The 27,736-nt window shown below is 33.7% G+C and overlaps 1 protein-coding gene across 2 annotated transcripts; it reads right to left on the reverse strand.

The window, feature by feature from the left end:
* Nucleotides 1-7,517: 7,517 nt before the first annotated feature.
* Nucleotides 7,518-27,736, reverse strand: LOC118737055 (the record flags this gene model as incomplete). Of its 2 annotated transcripts, none has more annotated exon segments than XM_036467302.1 (5): nt 7,518-8,294; nt 8,410-8,546; nt 9,252-9,398; nt 9,529-9,979; nt 27,567-27,736. In XM_036467302.1, coding segments are annotated over 5 exon segments (1,260 nt in total). In that variant the 3' UTR covers nt 7,518-7,806.

Consider the following 27,736-nt stretch of genomic DNA (forward strand, 5'->3'; position numbering starts at 1 on the left):
ATTTTGTAATTTTTTTTTGTTTAAACAGCCTTATTTAAAAAAAATTGGCAAACAATTTTTATTTTTATTTTATTATTTTTTTTTTTAAAGTAAACTCATCTTAGAACGGCAAAAAAACTGCAAATTTTGACATAAAGCCTAGTCATTTGTATTTGAATTTGGAGGGGTGCTTCGCTAACTTTATATAAAGTTAGCAAAACACCTTATATCTAAAAAAATACCAGAGCGACAAAATAATTTTTTCGACAACTAATTAACGGCAAAAAAACGGCAAATTCATGGGTATATGCGACATTTTTTTGCTTGATGTTGTTTCGCTAACTTTATACATTACCAATAGATGCACGTAGATAGTTCTATCAAGACGAGATGAGAATGTTACTCATACGCCATGTATGTACGTACATACGTTACATTTTAACTTTCCCATGATAAATGGTATATCCAATATGAATCCGAAATTTTGACTTTTTTTTTTTATATGATTCCAGATTCATAATCAGTGACGTTAAGAACACTTGGCTGTATAGTTTTAATCGAATCTAAGCGATTTTTATATTTTTGGGCCGCCATTTGAATTTTGCTAATCGGACTTCAGATTCTTAATCAGCGACAAGGAAATTTTAAAAATAACACAGAATTTTTGCACATTAATAAATATATTTGCTTATTCTGCATCTTTTACCTAGCGAGTAATGACGCCATTTTGAGTTTTATATTCGCCTATTTGCAATTGAAAGGGTATTACCTTACAGATATTTTGACTTAATATGTTTACTTTAGTTGCTCAGAATTTTCAACAGAGATCTCGGCCGGTTGATGTGAAACATTCTATTTATATACATACATACATATGTACGTAAATACAAGAATTGCTCGTTTAAAGTAGTACGATGGTGAGACTATTATATATATACATACATATTCAATTTATTCATAATTTTTGGTAATTCATAGTTTTTTTCTAAACATCAAGTAAATAAAATACATAGCTTAAGTCCCTTTGTCTTAATGAAAAGTGGTGAAATTTCCATGAATATACGAAATTATTTAGACTGGAAAAATATAGTTATCTTAAAATAACAAATAAAAGTAAAACTTTTCGAAAGTTAGCATCAATATTTTTACACGTGCTAAAACGAAAACCCTTACATATCTCGGCTTATGCGACTTACAAAATAAACGACTCATATATTGAGAAGCTATCATATTTTCTGTTCATCTAAATGCAGGGGTTCTACTTAGAAGCATAAATAAAAGCAAAATATCATCAGACAACTAGGTGGTTCACAAGGAGACGAAAGTATCATACATATTAAACCGCAATTGCTTTCTCAATATTTCATACCTTTTACTTAAGATTATTTGAACAAATTGAGTAAAAGGTCTGAAATTTTAAGAGAAAGCATTTGCTTAGATTTTATTTATATGCCGCATTGTCCTAAGTATTAGTAAAGTTCTTAATGGTTAAATACAAGTTCAAAGGACGTAAAATCAAAAGCAACTATTTTTTCACAGTGTGAAAAATCATAACATGACTTCCAGATTTTATATCGGAGTTTAGTTTAAAAAAAGATAAATTATTTAAAACCATGATAGCGAACCCCAAAATTTGTTTTTTTTTTTTTAATTTTGAAATTTATATGTTGATATTTTACCCTGCAGGCAAACCGCGAACTAGTGAATCAATTTTCTAGTTCCGTACAAGATTTTTATCGCCAAAAACGAACCCGTCTGACAGTAATCAGTTCAAACTCAGCGAAATGTGGTACTTTTAGAAAACTGCTATTGTTAGCTAAGAGTGAAATGTTGCTGCTAAGTCCATTTTTCCTAAAAATTAAATTTTGTTGCAAGAAGCATGAAAAATTTAGAAGGGATCATTTTTCAAATGATTGAACTAACTCTTTTATTTCTAACCGTTTCTGTTCAGTGATACGCAAATTTACCAAAGTCCAAAATAGTCACAATGGTCATAAGCAGGGTTGCCACTGAAAAATTTTCTTACCTACCAAGATGGCTTCCTCACTACCATTTCTTTTAATCGAGAAAAATGTGTTTCACAGCATTAAATACATTTAGTTTTTATACTTAATGTAAGGTTTTCAGGTAAACAAAAAGATTATAATAATAGCTCGCTTTTAACCATACCCACCTACCGACATGTATTTCGCCCGCTGAATCCGATTCTGAGGTCGGTTTGACTTCTACAGCCTCAAAATTACTAGTAAATTGCGGAAAACCGAAAAAAAACTTGCAAAGCATTCGCATAGCTTATAGATTTAATAATACCTTCGAAGTAAATGACGAGAAAAATCTTAGCACAAAATAAAATTCCTTCGTAGATTTTTTACAAATCGCTCGTTTGTGTGCTCGGTTGGCTCTAAATACAAAATTGTATAAGCAATCCCGGCTTCCTGTACGTTTTCACAGACTTACATACATACATACATACATATGTACGTTGCAACTTGAATTACGCTTCGTATGATGCCACAAGAGTTAAAGAATCTTCGAATGAAAACTGGGCTAACTACCAAAGTTAGATACATGAAAGTGTCCATCAAGCGGATAGCAACAATTTTACAACAACAACAACTTCTATAATTTTAGCAGCTATTACCACAACAAACTAAAGCCTCAATGAAAGCGGAGGTAAAGAGTTTATGTATTGAATAAAAATTGAAAGGAATTAACAATCGCACAATAACACGCAGAGCCACATTTACATACATACATATGTACATATAGAGATACAAATGCTTTCAGCACCATGGGATGAGCGAGAAGAGCAAAAGCCACTCACTGCACATTAGCGGTGATGTATGGAAGGCGTTGCTAGTATTTTAAGTAAGATTAAATTGCAATTGATATAAAAAAATAAAATAAAAAACATACATACAGTAAAAAACCGAAGAAATAAGAAATTGAGTAGCAATAACCATTTGCACATTTGACAAGCGCACAACTGACCAACTCACTGACAGACTGACATATTGACTGGCTGACAAGTTATGCAGCTGCGCGCAGCTACATATGTACATATTTTAGTGAGTAGAGCAGCATTAGTTGCACATTCATGCAACGCAATGCCAAGTATGGAATGCTGATGGCAAGCAGCTAATGTTGCAATATTGCAGTTTCACTGTACCTCGCTAAGAGCTGGTGAGCAGTGTTGCCTACCTAAATATCAAACTTGAAAACGTAATGAAAATACAGGCAGATCACACACGTTCTCCCAAAATTGTTTAGTTTCAAAATCGTAAAAAACGCAACAAAAAATTTCTTACCTGTGCCTTTTGCAGCAAGCTGACATAAAATACTGCCTCAGCTGTTGCTAGAAGTTAAGTAAATAATATGTATGATCCAGTATGAACATTTCTAGCATATAAGATCATAAATTGCATTATTTGATTTTTTTCTTCGGAGAACATTTGCGATATCTTCCCTTTCTGAGTGTGATTGGAGCCTACTTTCTTTGAACTACAAACATACCAAGAGGAAAAGTCAATCAATTTTAGTAGGAAAAACGTAAAAATGGCAACACTGCTATTCACCCAGCCAGTCGATTCAACCATCCATCCATCGAGTAAACCAGGCTTTGTAACCAGACTATATGTATGTATAGACCACGCGCCACCTTGCAAGTCTGTTGCTGTCAGCGATAAACACCAGCAATTTTTGCAAGCAGCTTTCTTTTGAGAAATGTTGTTCGGTTACAATAATAGCAACAATGTGACCATGACCATGGCAGCGGCAGACGGACGTCGATAAGTGGCTGCTGTTAGGAGCATGCAACTCATGCTTGCATCGTTATATGTATGTATGTATGTATTTATGAGCTTTCATGAGTGTAGGTGGATGTGTGTTGTATGAAAACAAGTGCCTACAATGGCAAGCATTCAACGCGTTGTGGCATTAAGTTTTCACGCGATGCATGGTCATAGTCGCATTAACTAGCGTCTATGGATTATTGAAATTGATTGCTGCTGACAATTCGAAGGCATAATGGGGGTCTTCCCTTAAACTTGTGAAAGCCTCGTAAGCCTCGTAAAGGTCGTAAATTTATGAGCCTCGTAAAATAACTGTAAAAATTTGTAAGTAAATAGTAAGCGAATAAAATGAATGAATTTCATCCACTAACAGTACCTGTTGTCTTAGAATTTATGCTAATTTTCGGCATTTTTAATTGTTTTTTAGCCAAGAGCGATAGAGTTAAGATGGCGGGATATTATGGAAAATACTACGAAACAAAAATTGCTTCAAAAACTCCTGGTTGATTTGTCAAACAGTCACTTTACGCACCTTTCCAAACTGGGGTCGTTCCCATAAAAGCCTCGCAAGCTTACGAGCTTTACACAGTTTAACACTTTACGGGTTTAAGGGAATCCCCTAAATGTATTGTACTCGTATCTCCAAATACGCATACATATATTTATGTATGTATGTATGTATGTAGGTACGGGAGCGTGCTCGAAATAGTTTATAGATATCTCACAATTACAGCCTGGCCGTTGCACATTAATCTGTTTTAGATATTGATGTCTTTGAATCTGTATTTCTTTGTGTACACGTAGCGTTTGAATGAAAAGTATTTGTAAATACTATTTTAAACAATTAAATCTTTAAGTTTATTAATAAATGCTCACACATGTGGAATTTATTTCCATTTTCTTCAGAAACTTTCACTTTTGGGTCATTCCATTGGAAAAGAGGAAAACGACATAAATTTAAATATGCTCTAATCACTCTAATTCTGTAGTTACCTCTTTTTAAATGACTACATTTCATTAATCTGTTGGAAAAATCAAAAAATCAAAATAAGTTGTAATTTTTGTCTATAGAAACTTTACACTAGTCGCAAGGAAATGTCCCACCAGTCACAACTTTAAATATTTTTTCAATATTTCTATGAAGACTATACATATAAACCTAATTTTCATTGAAAACGAAATCGTATAATTCATATTTTACAACACAAAAACTTCGTTCGTGAAGATTGCGTGGTTTGGCTAAAATTCATCTTTGAGAGCACAAGGGTAAAATAGAGTTATTTTCATTGTCCCGCCAGTCACATTCATTCAGACACGAAAATAGAGTATTCGCGGTTTTTTAGATATCTCATAGAAAACTTCGTTAGCTGTGTCTAATGTCAGGATGCAGATAAAGCAGCGAATCCATTTAAATGATCATTAAAAAAGAAAAGAGATAGATATCAATATTTTGAGTTTAGACTTAAATATGTAGTTAAGAAACAGAAAATTACTTCTTTGATTTGGTTTCTTTGAATAGTCTTCATTTATTTCAAGCAATAAAGGGTTCGTTCTGCAGTAGAAGTAGACTCAGTTAACGTGGGTAAAATCTTCAGAAACATGTTAATGTTTGTGTAATTTTCACGCGTCTAATGGCCTTTTGCTGCCGAGCGAGTACTTCTGGAAGTTCTGCAATAAGGAATGACTAATAAAACTCAACAATTTTGATGAATCTTGCAGCTACTTTGTCAACTTCAGACGATTCGTGCTTGAAGAGCGCCATGACTCCGTTAAGAATATTTTAATAACTGGTAAATCTTCCTTCGAGATCTGTGTGGTAGAAGTCAGATTCTGCATTTTTGGTTGAAGTTCTGTAAATTTCTGAAAATTCAGAGTTTTCGGAATGAAAACAAATTACTTTAGACCAGATTTCTCGACAGTAAGGAAATAGTTCTACAGTTCCATAATCAAATCTACAATAGTTTCGTTAATTAAAGGCAAAGAAGTAAAACAAATCGCTTGCTAATGCAGCAATGATTTATTCAGCAAAAAACAATTCTGATACGATCTTCTCATAAGAAATAAAAAGTTTTACAGTTGCCTATCACTAGGTAATTTTTATTTTTTTAATTACAATTAAAACAATATCTTATTTTGATATAATTGAGCATCTCATAGGTTTAGTTACAACTTTAATAAAGTCTGTTTAAGATTTGCTTGTTAAAGCTTATGTCTAGAATTTCGAATATACATGTATGTATATTACAAACCATTTCTCTAGTTGCAACATCCGAAAAACGTAATGATTTCTTTTTATTTCATTGCAAGCTGTTTTTAGATCAAAAAAGATAAAAAATCAAAAATTTTTCTTTTGAATGCCACTGTTAAGGTCTGATTGAATAAAAAATTACCTTCATCTTAAAACCGACCGAAAAAAAAATTTAAATTTAATTTAATTTGGTTTTTGCGACCATGGAAATAGATTCCTGGATACAACAACCGCAAAATATGCACTTGCAACTCTTTAAAAAATATTGCAGACTGGTTTGGGGTCCAAAAAAGAAAAAATATAACCCTTTTGTATTTGTATTATCCTGAATTGAAAATCTAAAATGCTTTAAAATACCGTTGCACTTGTTTTGCGTTCTCCTCGCCTTCTAGATATATTTCATTTTGTCTCTTTTTCCCCGAAATAGAACACTGTGCGCTGTTTGAAGCGTCTGTCGTAAGTGTTAAACACTTTAAAGGTTGCCTAGGTAAGATTTAGTGGCTGGTGTGTGAATACACCGAATGTGCTATCTAAATTCGAGTCATTTCTAATTGTACTCCTGCACAATTAGAGGACATTGAGCGCTTTATTTTCTCAGTTTCTGTTGGGTCTGTGCAACCGGCGAGGTCGTTGAGAAACTGCAATCGTCTCCTTTTAGTCTGTTAACAAGAGTAATGCATTACACAACGCGAATCGAAAAAGTTTCCATTTAAGGTGCAAATAACCACTAATTTAATTAAGTAAAATGAAAAGTCAGTAATTATTTTCCGAGTATCTTTGTACATACTTCTTTCTGTACTTGTTTGTTTTTATTGGGTATACAACCAAGTGCACACAAATGTGTGTAAGTACCTGATTGTAGTTAACACCTTAACTTTTTCCTTTGAAAGTAGGCGAATGTTAACTTGCAGTAAATGTATACATTTACTTACATATATCTGTATTAGGGTGATCCATATGAACTAACCTTACGAATTTATAGCCTTAAAAGGACCTATTTACTGAAAAGAAAATTGCCCCATTTGGAAAAATTGAATTCCAATTTAAAGAGGTGTCGGTGGGCATTTGAAATTTTCCATGAAAATGATATGAAAAAATTTTTTTCATTAAAAATGCCATAACCGTTTGAGAAAAACATTTCTTTAAGAATTCAATGCCCTACAAGAATATGACAAGAAAACATTTTTTTTTAAAGAATTTAATGCCCTACAAGAGTATGTCTAGGAAATTTTTTTACCTCAAACGGCTCAACAGTTATTACATTTTTAATGAAAAAAATGGTCATGTACATGTGTATAAGTATATTTCTTAAGTCCTTTTTTTCAAGTAGCCTTTAAACTCTATCTGTTTTGAAGACAGATTTTGTTCCAAAAAATGTGTATGAAGGAAAGATACATTTTAAAAGCCACTTTAGAAAATGGCCCTAAATGTTTCAGCGGTCGTTTTCCAAAATCAATGAAAATAGTAAAACGTCAAACCATTTTTAAAAATCGCTTATAATTTATTTATAAAATTACATAAAAACATATGAGTATATAATAAATAATTTAGCTAGGACATTAGATGCGCGCTCAATATTTTCCAAATTTAAAGATTGAGCAACAAATAAACGTATTTACAAATCTAACTGTCGATGAAAACACGCACAAGCGTACAACAAGTTCAATGTCAAATTTAATATAACAACAAAACAAAAACAAAAAACACACGCGTACACTTCGCAAACTCGTGCAGGTGTTAAAAATGGCAGTATGGAAAATGAAGTGCTCTACCGCGCAGCCTTGCGCCTTAACTCTTCTGCTCACTTTGTATATCCTTGCCAGTGTTGCGGCCATAATAACCAGAATAAGCAGCTTCATGGGCGTCACCAAAGCTCACAGAGTTGCTGGCACCAGCTTGGTTTTTGCTATAATAATCTGTGTATGGCTTAGAGAAGGCGGGATCCTGACGATAAAATTGTCCATTGCCACCATCGTAGTGGTCGTGATGATGGTAGTAGGTGGCTGAGCCCACACCTTGCGGCGAGTATTCGGGTACGGTGTTCTTGCTGCCAAAGAGGCCAGAGAAGGCACCACCACCGCCAAAGGTGGGACCGCCTTGTGGGCGACACAGCTTGAAATAAGCGAACAAGCCCGGCAATATGATGGCAGCCAAGCCGAGTATTTTCTTAAGACCAACAATGCCGAGGATGAAGGGCAGGAAGAGCAACAATTTCAGCTTGAAGATTTTCAATACCAACAGCAGTGGAATGATCATTTTCTTCAACTTCTTGCGTGCTGCATTTGGAAATGGAAATGAAACAAAGGCAATATTTAGATTAATTTAAATTCCAATTTGAGTAGTATGAAATGAATTTGAAAAATTATTTACATGATTTGGAGCGCGACTTACTGAAGACGGGCGCATGCTTGTCCTCAATGACATCCAATTCGCTATCAATGTCATTTCCTATGAAACGCGCCGAATAACGTCCCGCCTCGGTGAGCTCCTCAGGTACATCGATTTCCAAAGCTGTAGACTTGACAAAGCTACGAAGGGAGAGAGGGGGAAAAGAGAAAACTGGTTAGGCATAGAATAATGTAGCAGAATTAACTTGGTAATGTTGTTTAAATTTAATATAGAGTTTCCTTTTAAAACCAATACAGGGGATATTGGTGACTATGTGTTTGATTTCGTAAACTATGCTAGCAGTAAATATATGGCTTTGGTAATTATTCCACCATACCTATGAGTTGAAGATATTCCCCTTAGAAGTTCATGCATTTTATAAATTTTCTAACAGTTCATAAATTCGCCCACAACGACGAAACCTTCGCCAATTTTTTGGATGTGCTTAGGATCTGAGGTCCAAACATTGACATGAACATTACATTAAATAAGCTCGATCTCAGAGTAAAAGGATTTAGCCCTTATATAGGAAAAATTTACACTAAATATAAGTGTAGGTCTCTGAAGATCGGAACTGTGTATGTTGATGTGTAAAATAATTAAAGTTTGAACAGAAATTTGGAAGCTTTAACCCACTGTAAAAAATTGTGATGAAGAGGAAAAAAGTCTCCCTGGGGTTAGACCTTCAGAAACCCCTGCTGCGGGGGGTAATAGTTCGGTTGAGCACCTAAAACATAACGCGAAAAATCGTAATCTGCTTAGTATTATATAAGAGTTTCTTTTAATTTAGCTTCAAACTTAATAGTATTTTGTATGTCTTCTAATTTTGTAGCTTTGAAACTCACCGTTCAGCGCGTCTCAACGCATATTTTATCAATTGATCCCAGTCGGTGTCCTCGTTGAGCGGCTCCTGTGAATACTCGAATGGCTCTTGCAAGAGCGAACGTTGTTGCGTTTCGGGTAAACGGATGACACGCGCAAAATCAGACAAACTGTGATAAGAAAAAGGAATTAAAAAATTAGTAGTTAATAACTTCAAAAATATTAAACGCATTAAGGAGTAAAACAAAGAAAAATACATAACGAGATAGTTTAAAAAAAAAAAGTGCGTATTTCACTTACGCATATTGATCACGATAGAATATCTCATCGAAGCTGCTTAGCGCCTGCGTCTTAAAGCACTCGGACAAATCGCCGCTCACACAATTTTGATTGGTGCGCGCTAAATAGGGGTCGTTGTCATGCTGCAGACCGATTAGGCTTAAGAAAGCGGAGCCCAACCCACGCTCCTGCCCATAGCTCACAGCAGGTGATTGTTGTTGTTGAAATTGCTGTTGTTGTGGTTGTGGCTGTTGCTGCTGCTGCAGCGGTTGTTGCTGTTGTTGTGGCACAAAAATCTGCTGCACATTTTGTTGTAGTTGCGGCTGTTGTTGTTGCTGTTGCTGTTGTTGGGGTTGTTGATCGGGCAAACGTAAACCCTGGCCCGCCACAAGTGCGACACAACAGGTCCAAGTAAATAGAAACGCAAGCCAGTTGTGTGTGTGTTGATGTTTTCGGGTACGCGTTGCCATCGCTAAAAACAAAAAAAAAATACAAGAAAACAGATAAACAATCAGAAATGGAAAATCAAATAAAATTGCTAGATGAATATTATGATAACCGCCAAAAGTTATGGATTAATGAAATTTTCCAATATTTGCATACATTTCACAAACAAATTTCACACTCTCTCTTTTAGCGTGGACGTTTTATCGAAGACAACATCAACTCCCAACTGGAAACACGCTTGTCAACCACGCACGATGCACGCTTTTCCCGCGCAATAGCAACTTTGTGTAAGAGTGTGTATATTTGAAACCAGAACTTGTAGCAAATTGCTTGCGATTTATTGATTGTGGGCCGATCCGGTCGCGCAACGATTTAACCAAAAATCGCCGGCAGTTGAAGAAACTCACAGCTACCGTCGCCGATGCCATGCAGGCTTTTCACTTTACTGTGACGCAGTGCACAAGCAGAAGGCTATTGAACGCTTCAACATGGTTTAAAAATTTAAATGAGGCTACTCGAAACTTAGCGAAAAATTTTAAGTCTCGATTGTCGGTCTACCAGAGTAATGGCCAGCGTTTGCGCAGTAGAAGTCAGTCCAAAAAAAAAATCAACAAAAGCAGCTGCATGCAAAACTCTTTTATTCTAAACATTTTCTCTACTCTCCACTACTCCTCAACTTATTCACAAAAATGGTAATTTTGACTGCTTTTTTGCTAGCAATTGTAGCACCAGCGCAACGAGCGGCCAATGGCATCCCGCTTGGAGTTGTTGACCGCATTTAAGTGTGCGTACATTTCTGGTGGAGTGGAAATTGTTTTGGTGGAATCGCTTTGACATCTGACATACTTTCGGGAGCGCCAAGATTAACTACAACAGCGGCAACAGCTGAAATGTAAATGCGTGCGCGCGCCAGTAGTGCGCATGCGCAGCACTCAATACAAAAATGCTGCGAAGCCGTTTTTGCTATAATAAGTTATTTATTTAAATTTGTACTTCTTTTTTATTATTTTTGAATTCGCTAACAATGCACTCATTGTCTTCGTTGTTTACCTTTTTGCTTTCATTATTTTCTTTATGCGCTGCAATTTGAGACAGCGCTTTCTGCTACACATATTCACCTTTGCTGACGGCGCAGATCCTCTCACCAGCAGCGTTTCATTTCGATTTAAAATGCGGGACAAACCATAAATAAAATAAAAATAAATTTCACTTTACTCTGATAGCGAGTTGCTTTTGTGGTCATTGCTTTGATATGCCTCTGTTATAGTTTTTTTTGTTTTTGTACGCTTTTTAAGGCGCTGCATATGTACATATGTATGTATGTACCCACATGCTTTTTTCCATAAAGTTTATATGTACGCAAGTATATACATACATACATATATTTAGTAAATATACATTTGCTAGTGGCTGTGGATGCTTTGCTTCAATGCTCGCTTGACTGGTTTCTGCCAGCATCGCGGCTGCTGCCCCTGTTTGCGCCAGTGTGCACGTTTGGGCTTTTTACCTTATTTTCTTTTTGAATTCAACTTAAAATATGGCTAATAAACTCACAGTCGTTATGTGAAAAGACGAAGGTGGGCTGGGGAAAAAACGGTTTTTAACGTTACCGAATACTGTGTGTTGCGAATACCATTTACGATTTCAGAAAATTTAAACTTTTGTTTCTCAAAAGCAATTTTTAGAGGGTTCAGTGAAGACCTCAAAACTAAAACCCAAAAAAAAAATACGAGATAATAACCCATAACAGCCCGCTGTACATATATTTACATAAGCCTACGTACACTTTGCGACTGCATTTTTAGTAGATATTCTTTTGCAACAGAGTAAGCTCTTTGCTATAGGGGTATTCACGATCCGGTGATCGAATATTTTGGCCACTCTCTTTGCCAACTCGTCGGCTATGCAGTTGCAAGGAATGCCCCCCCTGTCTGCATACAACAGTCAATGAGCACTTTTATGCCAACAGTTTCAGAATCCTTATGCATTATGTGGCTACTTTGGACGTTGTTGTTACGTTAGATTTGAGTGATTTAATAGACGCTTGGCTTGGGACGGTGGTTATGTGCCACTGAGCGCAATCCATTATGCGGTTTAGCTCATCACGAAACATATTCAGCGGATTTTCAAAGCGAGTATTGTCAAGACTGTCATGATTTTACGTAAATGTATATTTTTTTTTCTTTAAATTAATAAATCTGATTTGGAAAGAATATTTGAAGCCGTCATGGCTATATAAATTTTACCATATCTGTATGAGTTCTGGATACTGCATTAATTTGGTTACGAAATCAGTCGTTGTTTTTGAAGATAGTATTTCTTCGGCCTAAATTTACACTTAAATCAGCCGCAGTGCACTCACTGTTCTTTTCTACAAGTTGTTTTGCAGCGATAACTCTTTAAGGTGAGAGTGTTGCGCTTGTGCGCTTGCATGCACTAGATTTGCGTGGTTCACAATTGATGTTGTCTGAAGTGAAATGAATGAGTAGATAGCATGCATACTTGAGAAAAATTTACATAATTGCAAATAATTAATTAGTATATGCATCTACATATATGTATATATTCGGGTGGTCCTTAAAAATCAAATGAACAATTTTTTTGGCCTCATCCCCTCAATCGGTGATACCACGGTCACAAATATCACACGTAAACTTTGGTCCCCATTATAGACGGCTAAGGCATGTGTCACAGGGGGCAAAGTACAGACTCCTATATAGAGAACCTCAAAAATTAACAAGATTCTTTTTTTTATCTAATACCGAAAATCGATAAAACCTTCGTCGAAGATGTCACACAAAGATTTTGGTCCCGATTGGAGTCGGTTAAGACGTCTTCATAGGGTAATCTGAACTTTGACCCCTGTGCGACACCCCTTATCCGTCTCTAATCGGGACCAAATTTTATATGTGACATCTTCGACTATAGTATCATCGACGTAGGGGTTGAGCCTTAGGAAATCTCAGGTAAAAATTTTATTCCTAGATTTACGGACCACCCTAATATACATACGTAGTTATGAGTCATGTATAAATGTAGGTACATAAAAATAATAATTCAAGCGAAATGAAATTTTTGTGAGCAAAAAAAAAGTAATGTAATGAAGCGAAATTGAACACGAAAGATCGACGAAATCAAAAGGAGAAAACATTTTTTAATACATACTTTAAAATTATTTGAATTACTAAAGCTCAGTGCCGAACATTAAAAGCGCTTGTGCGAATTCAAATTGACCAGCAAACAGAAAATTATATCAATTATATCAATTTCTTATTTATTTTTAATTTCATAGGATTATTATATTTTGTGTTATTAGATACTTTTTTTTTGCACAAATCACTTTCAATCCAATCCAATCCAAATGCACTTGTCAAATTTGTCAAAACTATTCGTTTTCACTTTCATGTGCTTGTTTATTACATACATATGTACATATATGCATATGTACACACATACATACATATATACCATATAGACTTTTTATTTTTAATATTTTTTGAATTTTTTTTTTCATTTCACTATTTGCGGTAAAAACTTTGTTGTGAGATATGTATGTTTTTTTACGAATAATTTAGTATTTTGCTCCTTCACCTGAACATACCGGCGCACCTTGAGCGGCGCGTTTTCACAAAAAAAAAACTCATCCGATGCTTGGCGGGCGCATTTCTCTTTTACGTTAGCCATTCATTGAATTTTGGCGACTGACTAACTGAATACCGCATCAGGGACGGGTAGCAGCCAAACTATGCATGGAGCAAAAAACTGATGCCACTGCCCATTCGAATGAATGTGGTTTTTGACCTGGGTTTTTCTGTTGATGTTGCTACTCTGGTTAAACAGTCGCTATCGCTGCTGTTGGCTAATGTGCTCAATCACACTACACAGACAAAAATATGATGCATAAAAACAAGAAGAAGATGGTCTTTATGAAAAGCTACTGGGCTAAGGGGTCAAACAGACGAAAAAACGAAGAAAATTCCATAGAGATTTCTTCTTAATTTTTGTGTAAATTTTTCTTGTTTTTATTTGTAATACAATAGACAATGAATTGATGGATGATGAATGATGAATAGATGTAGGTACTAGCCTAACGGACGCGCGTACGACTTTTTGGTCGTGGGTTCAAATCCTGTGAAACGGATCTTCTTTCTTTCTTATTTTTTTTATTTTTTATCTTCTTTATTATTATTTTTTATTTTATTTTATATACATACATTTATATAGATTTATTTTTATTTTTTCTATCTCAATTTTGTGTGTCACGCTCTCGCTGCGGTGCACTAGCCGCTACTGGAAATATTTAACAAACTTACGGAGTAGTGTTTCATGGAAACTACTTCTTAATTGTATGTGATGTATTCTTGAATTTATTGAAAAGTTGTCTTCTTACTTTTCCCAAAGATTTCTTTTTGATTTTATTAAAAAGATTTGCCTTCTGGAATCAAGAGGAATATCTTCTTAACAAAAAACCGTAGAGATATCTTACTAGCTTTGTACCATTTTATTAGGTGCTTTTTCTCTGTGTACAATACATACATCCATAACTGAACAACAGAAGTGGCGCTAGATGTAAATCCAGAAAAGGCGGACTTGGTCACTTTTACAAGAATGTATACATTCCATTGACCTAAGCAAAGAAATACCTACGAGTATATAGTATCTAGGTGTTATAATGGACACAGTGAATGAATATGGAAGCGAGGGTTTAACAGACCCCCAATAACTTATATGCGGCATTGCAGGAAAAAGATCGGTAAGACATGGGATATATCCTCTCTATTCAGGCATTAGCTCCACAAAGTACTCCTCTAAGTCTATAATTCTCTATATGAATGACATCGAAGGCGAATTTCCTGTATGAAAAGTTAGCATCTTTTAGGACAGCCAAAGGCACCAAATATATTATAATACTCCCAAGGCAGGGTTGTAAGATACTAGTTCGCATACTTATGAAAAACACTGTCTTAAACCATATCAAGCGCTCTGCGTTAGGACTGACTGACACATAGTGATGAATGTGCGACAACAGCTCCTCTCTTGTGTCATAGTCTCGCTTTGGAAAGATAATAACTCAGCTACCTTGCCTTTGATTTTTTTTCTCATTGAAGGAAATTGTACACCAAAGGCCTTAAAAGCTGTTAAAACGCTATAAAAAGTGTACTATGAATAAAGTTTACGCTAAGACCTACACCCTTTTAGTAACCAGCAGATGGTCTGTATGAGATCTCACGAATCAGCCAAGCTGACGTAAACTAACCCAAGAATATTATTGATGCAGTCAGCAGAATGAACTGATGTACAATACAAAAAAAAATTCAAATTTACGCATACATATTAAGATAGGTGACCGTTTCCTCTCTTAATGAATGTAAATTTAAACATCGTATTAATTTTTACTTAGTTGTCATATGTGTGGCGTAGAACACATTTCAAATTTGTGTTGTTGAATTCTAAACATTTATTTACAGTTTTCAAATGAAATGTTTAAAATTTGCCTTTACAAATTTTTATTTAAATTTGCGTATATAAAGAGAGATATCCAGTTTCCTTTCCTAATGTGTGCAAATTTGCAAGCCGTGTTATAAAACTAAACACTGGTTGTTTACTTTTATATACCAAATTTTTCGCGTGGAGCAAAATTACACATAAAATGTTCAAAATTGAGTAAATATGAGCACTTAATGTTTACTATTATTAAATAATTTATTTCTATTTAAAAACTTTTGCAATTTTAAACATTTCATGTTTATATTTTAAACATCTCATATTCAAAATCAAATCTTGAACATCTTGTGCGTATATTTAGACAGATTCTCCTTGGTCCTTTGTACGCAGATACTTATGTATGTATTTCAAATCAAAATTTTACGAGTAAAATATTTTTGTTTATTTCTGCGTAAGAGGCATGCAGACTTTCAAAACCCATTTAAATGTTTAAAATAATAAATCTTTTTCGGGAACGCCCAAGGAAAAGGAAAATAAATGATTTTCATCGAACCGTGAATTTTACTTTCCTATTTTTAGCAATCACTTTTAGTGATCAAAATACAAGTACAACAACAAATTTTCTCTACCACATCCATTTATTGTGTGCTGCAACATGCCTTATGCTCGGAGATTGGCCCAACAATTATATGTATGAATATACATACGTAGTATGTATGTATTTTTGTATGCAGATATGTATGTACATATTATGCCATGGGCGTTAAATTCGTTTTTATCCACTTGTTTGCCAATCAGCTACATGTTGGCTCAACAAAAAAAAAAAACGGCAATGAAGTTGTATGAATGAAAAATGAATGAACTATACTATGTATATAAAAACATTCTTAAGTTAGATAAGCAACATTAACCCGATAATATTGCCAGTAGGTATTTCAATGCCAACTGGCGCGTGTAAAAACTAAATCGCAAAAAGCATAAATGTAGAAATCCTAATAAACGTACGTGTGATTTATTATACGTTTGAGTTACTCGTATTTTGCTTTCGTTTGACTGCCTTCAGCAATTTGTGTCTTTATTGATTTCTCTTGCGGCTAAACTGGATATCTTAGTTACGATCTTCTCATTTTTCATTTTCTAATAATTTTGTTTGTTTAGTTTTCCTGCTGTTATCTCATGCAAACATATTTACATACATATTTTCGTTGTTCAAATTTTTTTTTTTTTATTACATACTCATAATGCTAGTTTTCCTATGAGCCCTTTTATGGAATGAAGAAGCAAATGCTCTCCAAGGCTAATAATTGTTTGCCAAAGAAAAATAAAGCACAAAAAAAATAAAATAAAGTTTGACAAAAAGAAAAATCTGAAAGGTTGAAGTGCTCATAACATTGGCCATATGTTTCATTTCTTTGGCGTGGCAATAAAAACAGGGAGTAGAAAACTACAAGCAGCTTAGTAAATTGATCTACTATTGTTCGAAAAACGATTTCTCTGTGAATGGGTTCGTTAAAACTTAAGTCTGAATAAAATTTAACTCAATTTATAGAATTAAAAAAAAAATTACATCGATGAATATAAAACTTTAGGAATCACTGCTGGAATTTTGACGCCTTACATGCCTGGAAAGGAGGACTGTAACCATCACGCATTCGTTATTTAAGGCAGGAATTGTATTTATAAAATTATATTAGTTCCCCCTTTGGGCCTTTCGCTTTTAAATTACAAAGCTCGAGTAAGTAGGTAAAGCATTATTTTCAAACCATTAATGTGAGCACAATTTCAACGCCTTTGGCTGATAAAAGGTAAAATTAGTGCAAGCGGTTAAAATTATACAAATTAGCAAATTACTCCCATTTGCACAGTGGCAATTTGTCTATTGTGGAGCCCATGTACACATTTTATCGCAAGCATAAATGCGGCCACCAGCTAACACAACGATTATTAAGGAAGGCTTTAAACTATGGGGTGGCATATGTATGTAGATGTGTATGTTCATATGTGAAATTGTGAAATTGTACTCGCAGGCTACGTATGAGCATGTATTCAAATAAACATTTAATGGAAGCAAGAAAATATGAAAAAAAACACTGAAAATACATACATATTTACATATCGCACATTTGATGCAAGAGTGTCTTAATGCAGTGAATTGAAAACTCGAGAAAAACAGCTTTAAAGTTCTGAATATGCATAAGATGTGCTTAGTTAAGGATGGTTACCGCTCCATTAGATGTCAACTAACTTGTAACTAACTACTTTTGGAAAAAAAAAATATTTTTTTTTGCTTTTTTATTTATTTACCTTATTGAATAACATTACATATTCTACTGTAGGTGGTCCCATATTCGAACTCCGCCAGGCATAACTTCAAATGATAATAATTTCGATGTTCTTTAAATTGTCCTCAATTCGAAAAAGTATTTGTGAAGTGCAGAAAAAAAGCGTATTCAAATTAAAATTTGTATGGGAATATTTAAATAGAAACTTGTTTAAAGAAAACAATCTCCAGAATACGTCTGCATTACTGGGGCATTGCTTTTAAGCTAGTTTCAAGTTAGCTTTTTGTAGCTAACTACGAGTTGGTGGTTATTTGATTTTTTTTTCTGCAGGATGTGAAATTAAAACAAAAGGCCCTCAAATCAGCAAATAAACAACTATGCACATTGACTTTGTGCGCATTCGAAACGCTGCATGTCGTCCACACACTCGTAACGTTTTATAAATTGCTTTTGCTGCAGCACTTTTATTACATCCAGCAGCATCAAAACCACTGCGAGTATTTGTTTACAACAGTCGCAGCCCAAGCGTTGTCCAATGGCTTTTCGTTGAAATTATTACACTATTAGGGTATTCACAATGCTGGCGTTAGTGTCGTATTGTTATTGTATGTCGCAAACTTTAGACGCCCAAAAAATATGTTAAGAGGGTTCGCAGTGTTGAAAATAGTTGGTTGCCATTTCAAGTTCTCTAAACATTTATTTAAGCTTTTAAAATCTACAACATACAACAATACAACAGTTACGACACTGTTGTGAATCCCCCATATATTCACATTACAGCATAAATTAGTTTGTTGTGATCAAATTACTACACATAAACTTGGTAATTTTACTTTCTCTTTCATAATTTCTATAGCACGCGTACGTACGAGTGTGTGGTTCGTACTTGATTTCAAAAAGCAAATGGTTGCATATCTTTAGGCATTTTTTCAAATTACCTCAACAGTGGGGGCTTTTTTTCTTCATTTGGTTCTTGATTTATGATAAATTATCTCATTTCTATTTAATTTATTGACAGATTTTACAAAGCGAAATAACTTGATTTCAACATGATTTGCTTATAAATTACAAATGAGCCGTAAATTGCGATAATGTGAATATGCTTTTAAAAAATAAACTTCAGTAAAAAAAAAACCGACGCTTTTGAGTTTAAACTTTGGACAAGCCAGCTATTTATTATTATACACACAAACAAAGCATGGCTCGGCTCGTAAGTGTAGGAAATCCTATATATAGTATGTACATACATATGTAAGTAGGTATATATGCGATGTGTGAATTATGACTTTTACTTTCATTTTTCACTCTGCTTGTATGCCATTGTGACTGAGGTTACACGTTTTCACATTTTTTCTTGTGATTTCTTCACCTCGCCTCCATCCATTTTTGCTTCGCATCAGACTTTTTATCTTCGAACGTGGATTTCTTAGTTGCATGTATTTGTACTATTCAGAGCCATACATACCTATGCTTTTAAGCTTGTCACAGCGTTTCATTATGCCATTGAACTCCACAGCATCTATAACTTGCTTAGTTGTTGTATGGCGATTTCAGCACCGTCAAAAATGCGTGATCAAATTTCAACAGAAACTTTTTAGATATTGTTTTGCTTAGGGTTAGTGGTTAGTCACTCTTTTTGAAAACAAAGTGAATGTGCATATATATATATATACATATGTATATGGCCTATTACTACCTTTAAAACGTATTTTTAAAATAACTACTTGAGGACCTGCCGGCACTTGGAAAGGCCCCTCTTTCTCTGCTACCATCAGCGGGTTCCTAAATGAATACTTTCTTAGCTGGGATGTTTTTGTGCATTCGTGCGATCTAATCACTGTATTTTTATTCCCTGAACTAAATATGTCTCGACATCGCCAAGTGTACGGATTTGAAGACAATACTTCGCAGATCGACACACATCCTCTTCTTGCGGGTCTTTTCCAAGAGATGAGGTTTGCTGAATACCTGTACTTTGGTGGATTTAGTTGAATAGCTCAGTTGGCAGGCCGCTGCCCGCAGGCTGGGTTTCATATTTTCAACTGATTTCCGTGCGTTTAGCATAAAAAAAATTCAGAGTAAGGTTGCCAACATTTTCTAAGAAATTTATAGTACACTTCAAATATATAAAGTATTTTATTTAAAAGAAAAAGTAAAACCGATTTTTAAGCGTATAACTTTTTTATTTTTTATGCAATTCCTCTATAAAAAATATATTTCATGGAAAGTATGGAACCTGAGACTTAACTGCCATCGCTGGTTGCAATTTTAATTTTGAAATTCAATGGTTAATTCTTGTGAGAAGCAATAAGAAACGTCAGCATTAACCTCATCGCTGGCAAATAAATCTAGGAATCTTACTTTTGTAAAAACTGCAGATACATAGGTCAAATTGAATACAAGCTTTCGATATGTTTTATCGCAATCAATATTTAAATTAATAAAAATCAAAAGTTCATTTTTTTTATTAGTGATGTAGTCGCATTTCCACTCTCATCTCGCCATTTCACATTCATAATAGAAAAAATTCTTTCCGTAAATGCCAAAGTTGCAGGAATAGAGAGCAGAAACGAAATAATTTAAGGTAAATTTGGTAATTCATTCTAGGTATTTTTAAAAATGTTGGCATTTTTGATATGTAATTCTATTAATAAAATCACCACGACTTTTTAGTTTAAAGAATATTCCTTTTAATATTGTTTTTTTCCAGTATAAAGTAGAGCTCTAGATACCCGGGTATCGAGCAATGCGAGTAGCTCGATACTCGCTCGAAACTCGTTCATTGCTCAACTGATCAAATGTTTGTTTAAAATTTTCGAGTTTTTGAACAATTTCATAAACAAAAGAAAATTTGTAAATTGTATTTGTCAGCAGCTGCTTTCTAATTCATGTTAAATAAATTATATTATTAAATACCAATGTAACAATCTTTGCATTATATATCAATAAATTGAAAAATTTAAAAAGTTGCTACCAAAAATTTCAATATAATAAAAAAAAAACATTGCTCAAGTTACTCGAAAAAACTCATGCTCGAAAATTTTCGAGTAATGAGCATTGAACAAGTGTGCGAGTACTCGCTGCTCATATACCCGGGCTGTTTGAAAATGTGCGAACAAAATCGAGAGCTCTAGTATTCTATTTGCAGCACAAGAAATAGAAAAGTAATTTTCTTCTATCAGAATTCTTAAATCAGTTTACAGCTTTCAAGACAAAAATGTTCGTATATTTTTTTTTCGAGAAAATTTACAGCAAAAGCAAAGTAATTTTTCAAGCAAAAGAAATAATGCCAAATATTTCTTGTAATTGTTCTTGAGAGCTGCAAATAACCCTTAAAGGTCATCCATTTTAATACACATATTCTTGCAAATTATTGAAATATATTTATATTTATAATTGTAGAAATACTTAAAGTATTTTCGAATACTATGTATATTTTTTCCAACAGAATATAGTACGCAGCCCGAAAAAAATAGTACAATACGATATATTATAGTACGGTTGGCAACCCTAGCACAGAGGCGTGAGCGTAGCAACAAACAAAGTGATCTAAAGCGATGTTTTGCCCTCGGAGCGAAGTTTGAGGAGAAGCTTAGCTAAACATTCAATAACAATTTTTTTATCCGAGTCGTAACAAATTATTTATCTGCATATGTATGTGTGTACATAGTTGCATACATATGTGTGTATATTCTACAAAAAATACTTATTTTAATTCATATCGCAACAATTAAGTACATGCATACATATATCAATTTGGACACATTTTTATCATCCATCGCATCACTGCTTTGCTAATACTACCACACAGAAATAGCGAAATGCGCCTGCATTTATGCTTTAATTTTATTTCAAGCGGTACTGTTCCTCATGTTGTCTTTAACGCCAGCTTATACAAATATTTGCCACTCCAGCTTAAAAAGCCCAGAAGTATGCTGCGATTCAGAAATATTTATCAAGACTATGCAGTTACTCAAGCACTGCTTTTTCGTGGTGAATAAACCTGATTCAAACACTGAGGGAAATAATGCATTTTAAAAATGGATACTTTATATTTAATAAGTGAGGCTTGTCGTTGCCATATAACCCTAAATTATTATTTGTGGCGAATTTTCCTACTTTTTTTAGCAATCATGTGAGTCAGATTAATTGTGTATGATTACAAATAACAGGTAAATCATAAGCAATAAACGATATTCTTTCTGGTCACTATGGGTTTCTGTAATTTTTTAAGTAAATTCTTTGACAAAAACTATTGAAATTATTGGTCAGCTCGATTCTAAATAATTTCGGGATTAAGCTGATTATTAGTTAAAAGAAATAACAAGTAACGAAGAATTAAAAGAACTAAATTTATGCAAAAATATGCATATTAGGGTGGTCCTTAAAAACTCAACTGAACGATTTTTTCAGTCTCAATCTCTCAAACGCTAATACCATGATCTCAGATAACAGATAAAAATTTGGTGCCGATTGGAGACGTTTAAGGCAAACTGGAGGAATTAATGTTTCTCAATTAATTGTAGTTTCTTTTTATTATTTAGCACTGCAAACTTCTTGTCCGCTTCTAATGAAAACGAAAGCTTCGCCAATTAAATCTCTTCTTTGCAAAGTTTCACTATTTCATTATCTTCATTTGGTTCTTCTGCAAATAGTACTTTCTTTGGTTTCGTGGGCGCACTTGCTTGTTGTGCATCATGGGTGCAAAAGGTGAAATATCCCTCCACCAGAACATCTGTATTCATGCATGCGGCATGTTCAAGCCATCGCACAGTGTTTCGATTATATGGAGCCAGGTAGAAAAAAGTCATGGTATCAGTTAATAAAAAAAAACGGTCGGCCTTAGAGAGACTTGAACTGTAATCAATTCTTTAAATGCCGTGGAATATTTAGGTGAAGGTATTTGTCATTTACTAGGTACTTTCCTATTTTCTTACCAAAAAATTTACTTTTAAATGTAGATGCTAAAGATTATTAGTAAAAGAAAAAATCTCAACAAATGTTGGGAAAAAAGCGAATATTTATAGTATAACCTTTATTTTCTGAGAGTGGAAAGTAGCAAACAAAAATTAAGCAAAACTCCATCACATTTAATGACTGGGCCCACATTTTTGTGAGTTTTGGATGTTATAGTGATCCAATCTTCCCCATATTTTATATATAAAAAATATTTCATAATAAAAAAAGAGAGTACAAAGTAAAATTCCATCGACACAAGAGTAGAAAGTGTGGCATCTTTACCAAATTACATAATTCCCTAAATCGGTGAAGGTTTACTATTATTTCCACCTACCTCCATATAGTCACTGTGCATCGTGTGCGTTCACACTTAATTTAATTCGTTTCATTATTTCCATATAACTTTAAGGTTTGTACAATTCGGCCAGCCATCCTTTTCTATACCCATTACCCACTCGAACCACGCGATTGATATGGGGTATGATTACTCTCGGAAGCACCCAGACTGCGCGTCTTTATTTGGTATTGTTCTAGTTTCTTCAACTTTGTAAATACATACCTCCCAATTTCCATCTTTCTACCAAAACTTTAATATTTATTAGTCTATTTGCAAATTTAGCGGTCAACTAAAAAACACTCTTGCTTAAATGATTTACATAAGCAAGAGTGTTTGCACAACAGCAGAGTTTAATTAACAAATTAGAGTGTTTACATAAACAATTAGTTCGACCAATGCTTTCATTAACCTAAATAAATTTCAATGTTAAATAGCAGTGACCTCTTCCCACTCAAAACATTGACACTTTTTTTTGCTCAACGCAAATACAAATGCATAGTTTCAAAATGTTTTTCATACAATACATTGAACGTTTAAAATTATGACTCTACGCTAATCAGATTATCTATCAATATTTAAAATACCACAAATGAAGGTCATCGTGTGCCAATGTACATATATTAATGTTTATGCTTTGCATATGTATAAGCACAAATAAATGTTCATGCATTTGTATATGTAGTAAATTCATGGATATTTTTGCATTTCTTTCGTACGGCATTTGCATACTCAAACACTTGCATTGCGCAATCACCATAATAAAGCCGGCGATCATTCACACTGACATACATATATACATATGTACATACATACGCATGCATGCGTTCGTTATTCGGCATGAGTATAATAATAAACTTTTATGCAGAGTAATTATATACACTCCCATGCACTTTAATAGGGACAATGCTTTTTCGCATTTTTTGGTATATTTACATATATCATTTATTTAATTTTCATTATTTTTAATTTAAATTACAGTTAATTTTCTAACAAAAGCCATATAAACGCAAGTTCACCAATTGGTTGAAAACGAATGCATAAAATTTCCATACAAATTTAAAATTTTCTCAGAATTTTTTTGTGTATGCAATTTGGTAGTTCGTTCAGTTTTAGTATAATACAGTGAAAATTTGGTTAGAGTGTGCACTACCACTCCGAAGGACTTGCGTTCGATCCCTGGCCCGGGAAATATCTAAATTAGAAAAAGTCATGAAAAATCTTCTCATAAAATCCATTCGCCGTTCGTAGGCAGCGTAAAACTGTAGGTCTCTATATTAGTGTAATAACATCAATACGCACACCGCAAACTGGAGGAGAAGCTCGGCCAAACACTTAGCAAAAGTGTAAGCGTCGCAAGCGCTCTTTCGCAAATTTTCCATATACCACACGCTCACATTTTTTTTATACTTTCTAGTTTAAATTTGTATTACACTACGTAGAATTGAATGGGCTTCAAAGCTGCATACTAAAAATAATTCTAAAAATTTTGAGGTTTGAAATTTGCGTTTATTTAGTTTTGGTTAGAGAATGATCTGGAGTTTAATTGAGAAATAATGTAAATAAAATCAAAATAACCGAGAAAAACGTAGAACAGCATTGTCCCTATTCAAGCGCATGGGAGTGTATGTAGTGCATATAAGCTACAATCATTCGGTTTTTTCACGAGTGACTCACTTTTCAATTCAAAATAGTACATATTTGGGCAATCGTACTCCTTTCTTGCTTTTATTGCATTGCATTTACATAAATACATGTACATATGTACATTAGGCCGGGTCAATTTGTATGGGATATTTTTTCGACTATGCGCGTAAAGTAAAATTTGCCGAATTAGGAGTTTGCCAAATCGCGAAAATAGGTTTGTTAGTATTTTGCTGTAGTGTGGTAAAGAAGTGTTTAAATTTTGTATAAAAACATGCTATAGGGATTTTTTTGGTATGGGCAATCCATTTGTGCATTTATCTTTTATCCAAATTCATTTTGGAACTACATATGGATTTTTCGGCAAATTTGCTTAGAATTAAAGCTAGAATCCGATTATGTCAAGCGTGCATAGTAAAAAAAAAAAAAATGACCCGGCCTAATGTACCTATGCAAATATGCATACACGTGCACAGTAAACCATCATATACGAGTATATGTTTACCACCTTCTTGGAACTTTCGTTTTCATTGCCAATAACAGTTTTACCATAGGTGCATTACGACCTCTTCGTATTTGGTTTTTATTTTTTCTTTTTTACTTCACCTTTTAAGGTCTTTCCATTATTTTTCCCATTCGCCATTTACACTTAAGGGTATCGGTTTGCGAGATTTCATCTCTGGCGCTTGCAAATCGATGCTTTTTCGCAATTTCTGGGAATGGAGCAAGCAAACAAGCAAAATAAACGATAGCAACTGTGGTGATAATTGCAAAACATAACAGCACGAGAAATGCCATTTCATTGGCATTATTATGCAACTTTTGAGGTACATAAGTATCGAAGTTTTCAACACTATCTGAAATTTGTGGCAAAAAAATACTTACATAAATACCATGAAATTTTGAGATTGGCCAACAATTCGCTTAGGAAGAGGAAATTAACTCGGAATTAGTTATATCTAAGGCCGCCGGAAATTGCATTGCATTACTATGTATTTATATATACATACAAGTACATACCACGTATGAAGTAGTTAAGAAATGTAATTTGTGTCAAAATAAATTTGCTGATGTAATTCACTAGCTTAGACGTTATAATGAGTATTTTATGTGGGAAAATGACATTTTTTTTTTGTTTTACTACACCAGTAGATAGCTAAATTTCCAGGTACCCTAAAATTACATTTTTGTAAGGCATAAGCTAGATACAGTATTTCTAATAGAACCTTAAAAGCACCCAATTAAGATAACGCAGGCCTACATTTTTTAGAGTATTTATCTCTTCGTTTGTCCTATCTCGAACAAAAACAAATACATACTTCATCCATGCTAAAAATCGCATATTGGCAATTAATGTCGTCTTTTCTAGATGAAGAAAAAAAACGAATTTTCAGAGAAAAATGTCGAAAGTTTCATTGTATCCGGTATATGGATGGTCCGGTTAGGTTTTAGTAAAATATTGAAAGAATTTTTTCGAACATCGGTTTGGCCTCGAAAATGACTAGGAACCCGCGTGGCGTTAAACGCCAAAATTGAGTTATTGAAGATCTACAGACCCAGTTATTTAATTTGACTTCTCATTTTGGAATTTCAAAATAACGGGGCACATCGGATAACCTTCTTAAAAAATTTTATACGTAGATATAGATGTTCTGGCGTTATCACCCTAGGAAAAAATATTGAATAGAGTTAGAGCGTTGTAATAAAAGGAAACGCTCTTAAAAAAAAATAAAAAAAAACAAAAGCAATTTTAAAGTTGAATAAAAAGCAAAAATTATATACATGTATATTTTTTGTTAAATTTAACTTTACCCAAGAATTGCACTGTGGAACAATTATTTAAATTTAATTTAAATTTATGTAAACACAAATTGACTTAGGAGTGCTGTAATAAAATGTAAACACAACTCCTGTTTATAAATTTTTTTTAATTTAATACTGTTTTAGTATGTTTTAACAATTTAATCGCTATTTTTAAGATATCGCAACCAAACTCAGGACAAAGACCCATATCTCACTAACAAATGATTTTTTCATACGGAATTCCCACTCGTACATAAAATCTTTCCACTTAATATTTTTTCGGAGCATTTTAACCCTCTATCTGCCAATTTTATAATCTTCCTCAATAAAGGGTTAACATTTTTTACGTGAAAATTACACGCTAAATTTTATCGTAGGTTTCGTAGGAAGACAAGAATTCGAATTTTCGTTAAGATTTTTATATTTTGTGCCAGTAGACCACGATAAAAAAAGTTAATTTTTTACAAATGTACCGGTTCACATGACTGGCCTTTTTTGCAGCTCCCATGTTGAGCTTTAAAATAATTTTTGGGTTTGCCTAAAAAAAATAATTAAAATTTTTTTGAAAGCAGCTTTAAAATTCAAATTTCTAAATGTATTTAGTGGAAATATAATTTATGAGGAATTGACGAGCTTTAGTAATTTTAAAATCGTTATTAAACACGATATGAAATGTAAAACATAGCTAGCCTTTCAGATGTATGTGCATATGTACATATGTAGCTCATCTTGAAGATAATCGGGTCTGCTCTGCAAATCCTTCGATTTGAATCGCTTTGTAATGAAGATAGTGAATATTTTAAATGGAAACTGCTCAAAAACAAATCATTTGAATTTTAATGTTGCTCAATTCCAGTAGTGCCAAATCGAATGTCGATTAATTTCACAATTTCATTTTAAATGTTAGTTTGTTAATCGCTGAATTTGTGTTTGGATACAAAGCGTTTTCACTCTTTTATACATCTTCAACTCATTATATGCATTTGTAATGTATGGACATTTTTTTGTAATCCTTTAAAATTGAATCTCTTCATTCGCTTTTTTAATACAATCAATTTAATTCACAGCACATTGCACACACTAAAACTATCGAATTAAACTAACGAAAATTTCGTTTTAAAATAATAGTCCACATAGCTCCTCACCTCTTGTTGTTGCTTGTAACCGTTTAGGTGTTTTCATAAAATGTCCTTTAGACAGTTGTTCGCATCTACCACTACTTTACACTGGTGTCTTAAGAAATGAACTGTGCCAACGCCAATAGGCTACAAGCAATTTATATGAAAACTAAGAAATTACTGGATCACTACGTTTG

This window comes from Rhagoletis pomonella, unplaced genomic scaffold (genome assembly GCF_013731165.1).
Source record: "Rhagoletis pomonella isolate Grant_MI unplaced genomic scaffold, Rhpom_1.0 Rhpom_scaffold_00004, whole genome shotgun sequence".
NCBI lineage: Eukaryota > Metazoa > Arthropoda > Insecta > Diptera > Tephritidae > Rhagoletis > Rhagoletis pomonella.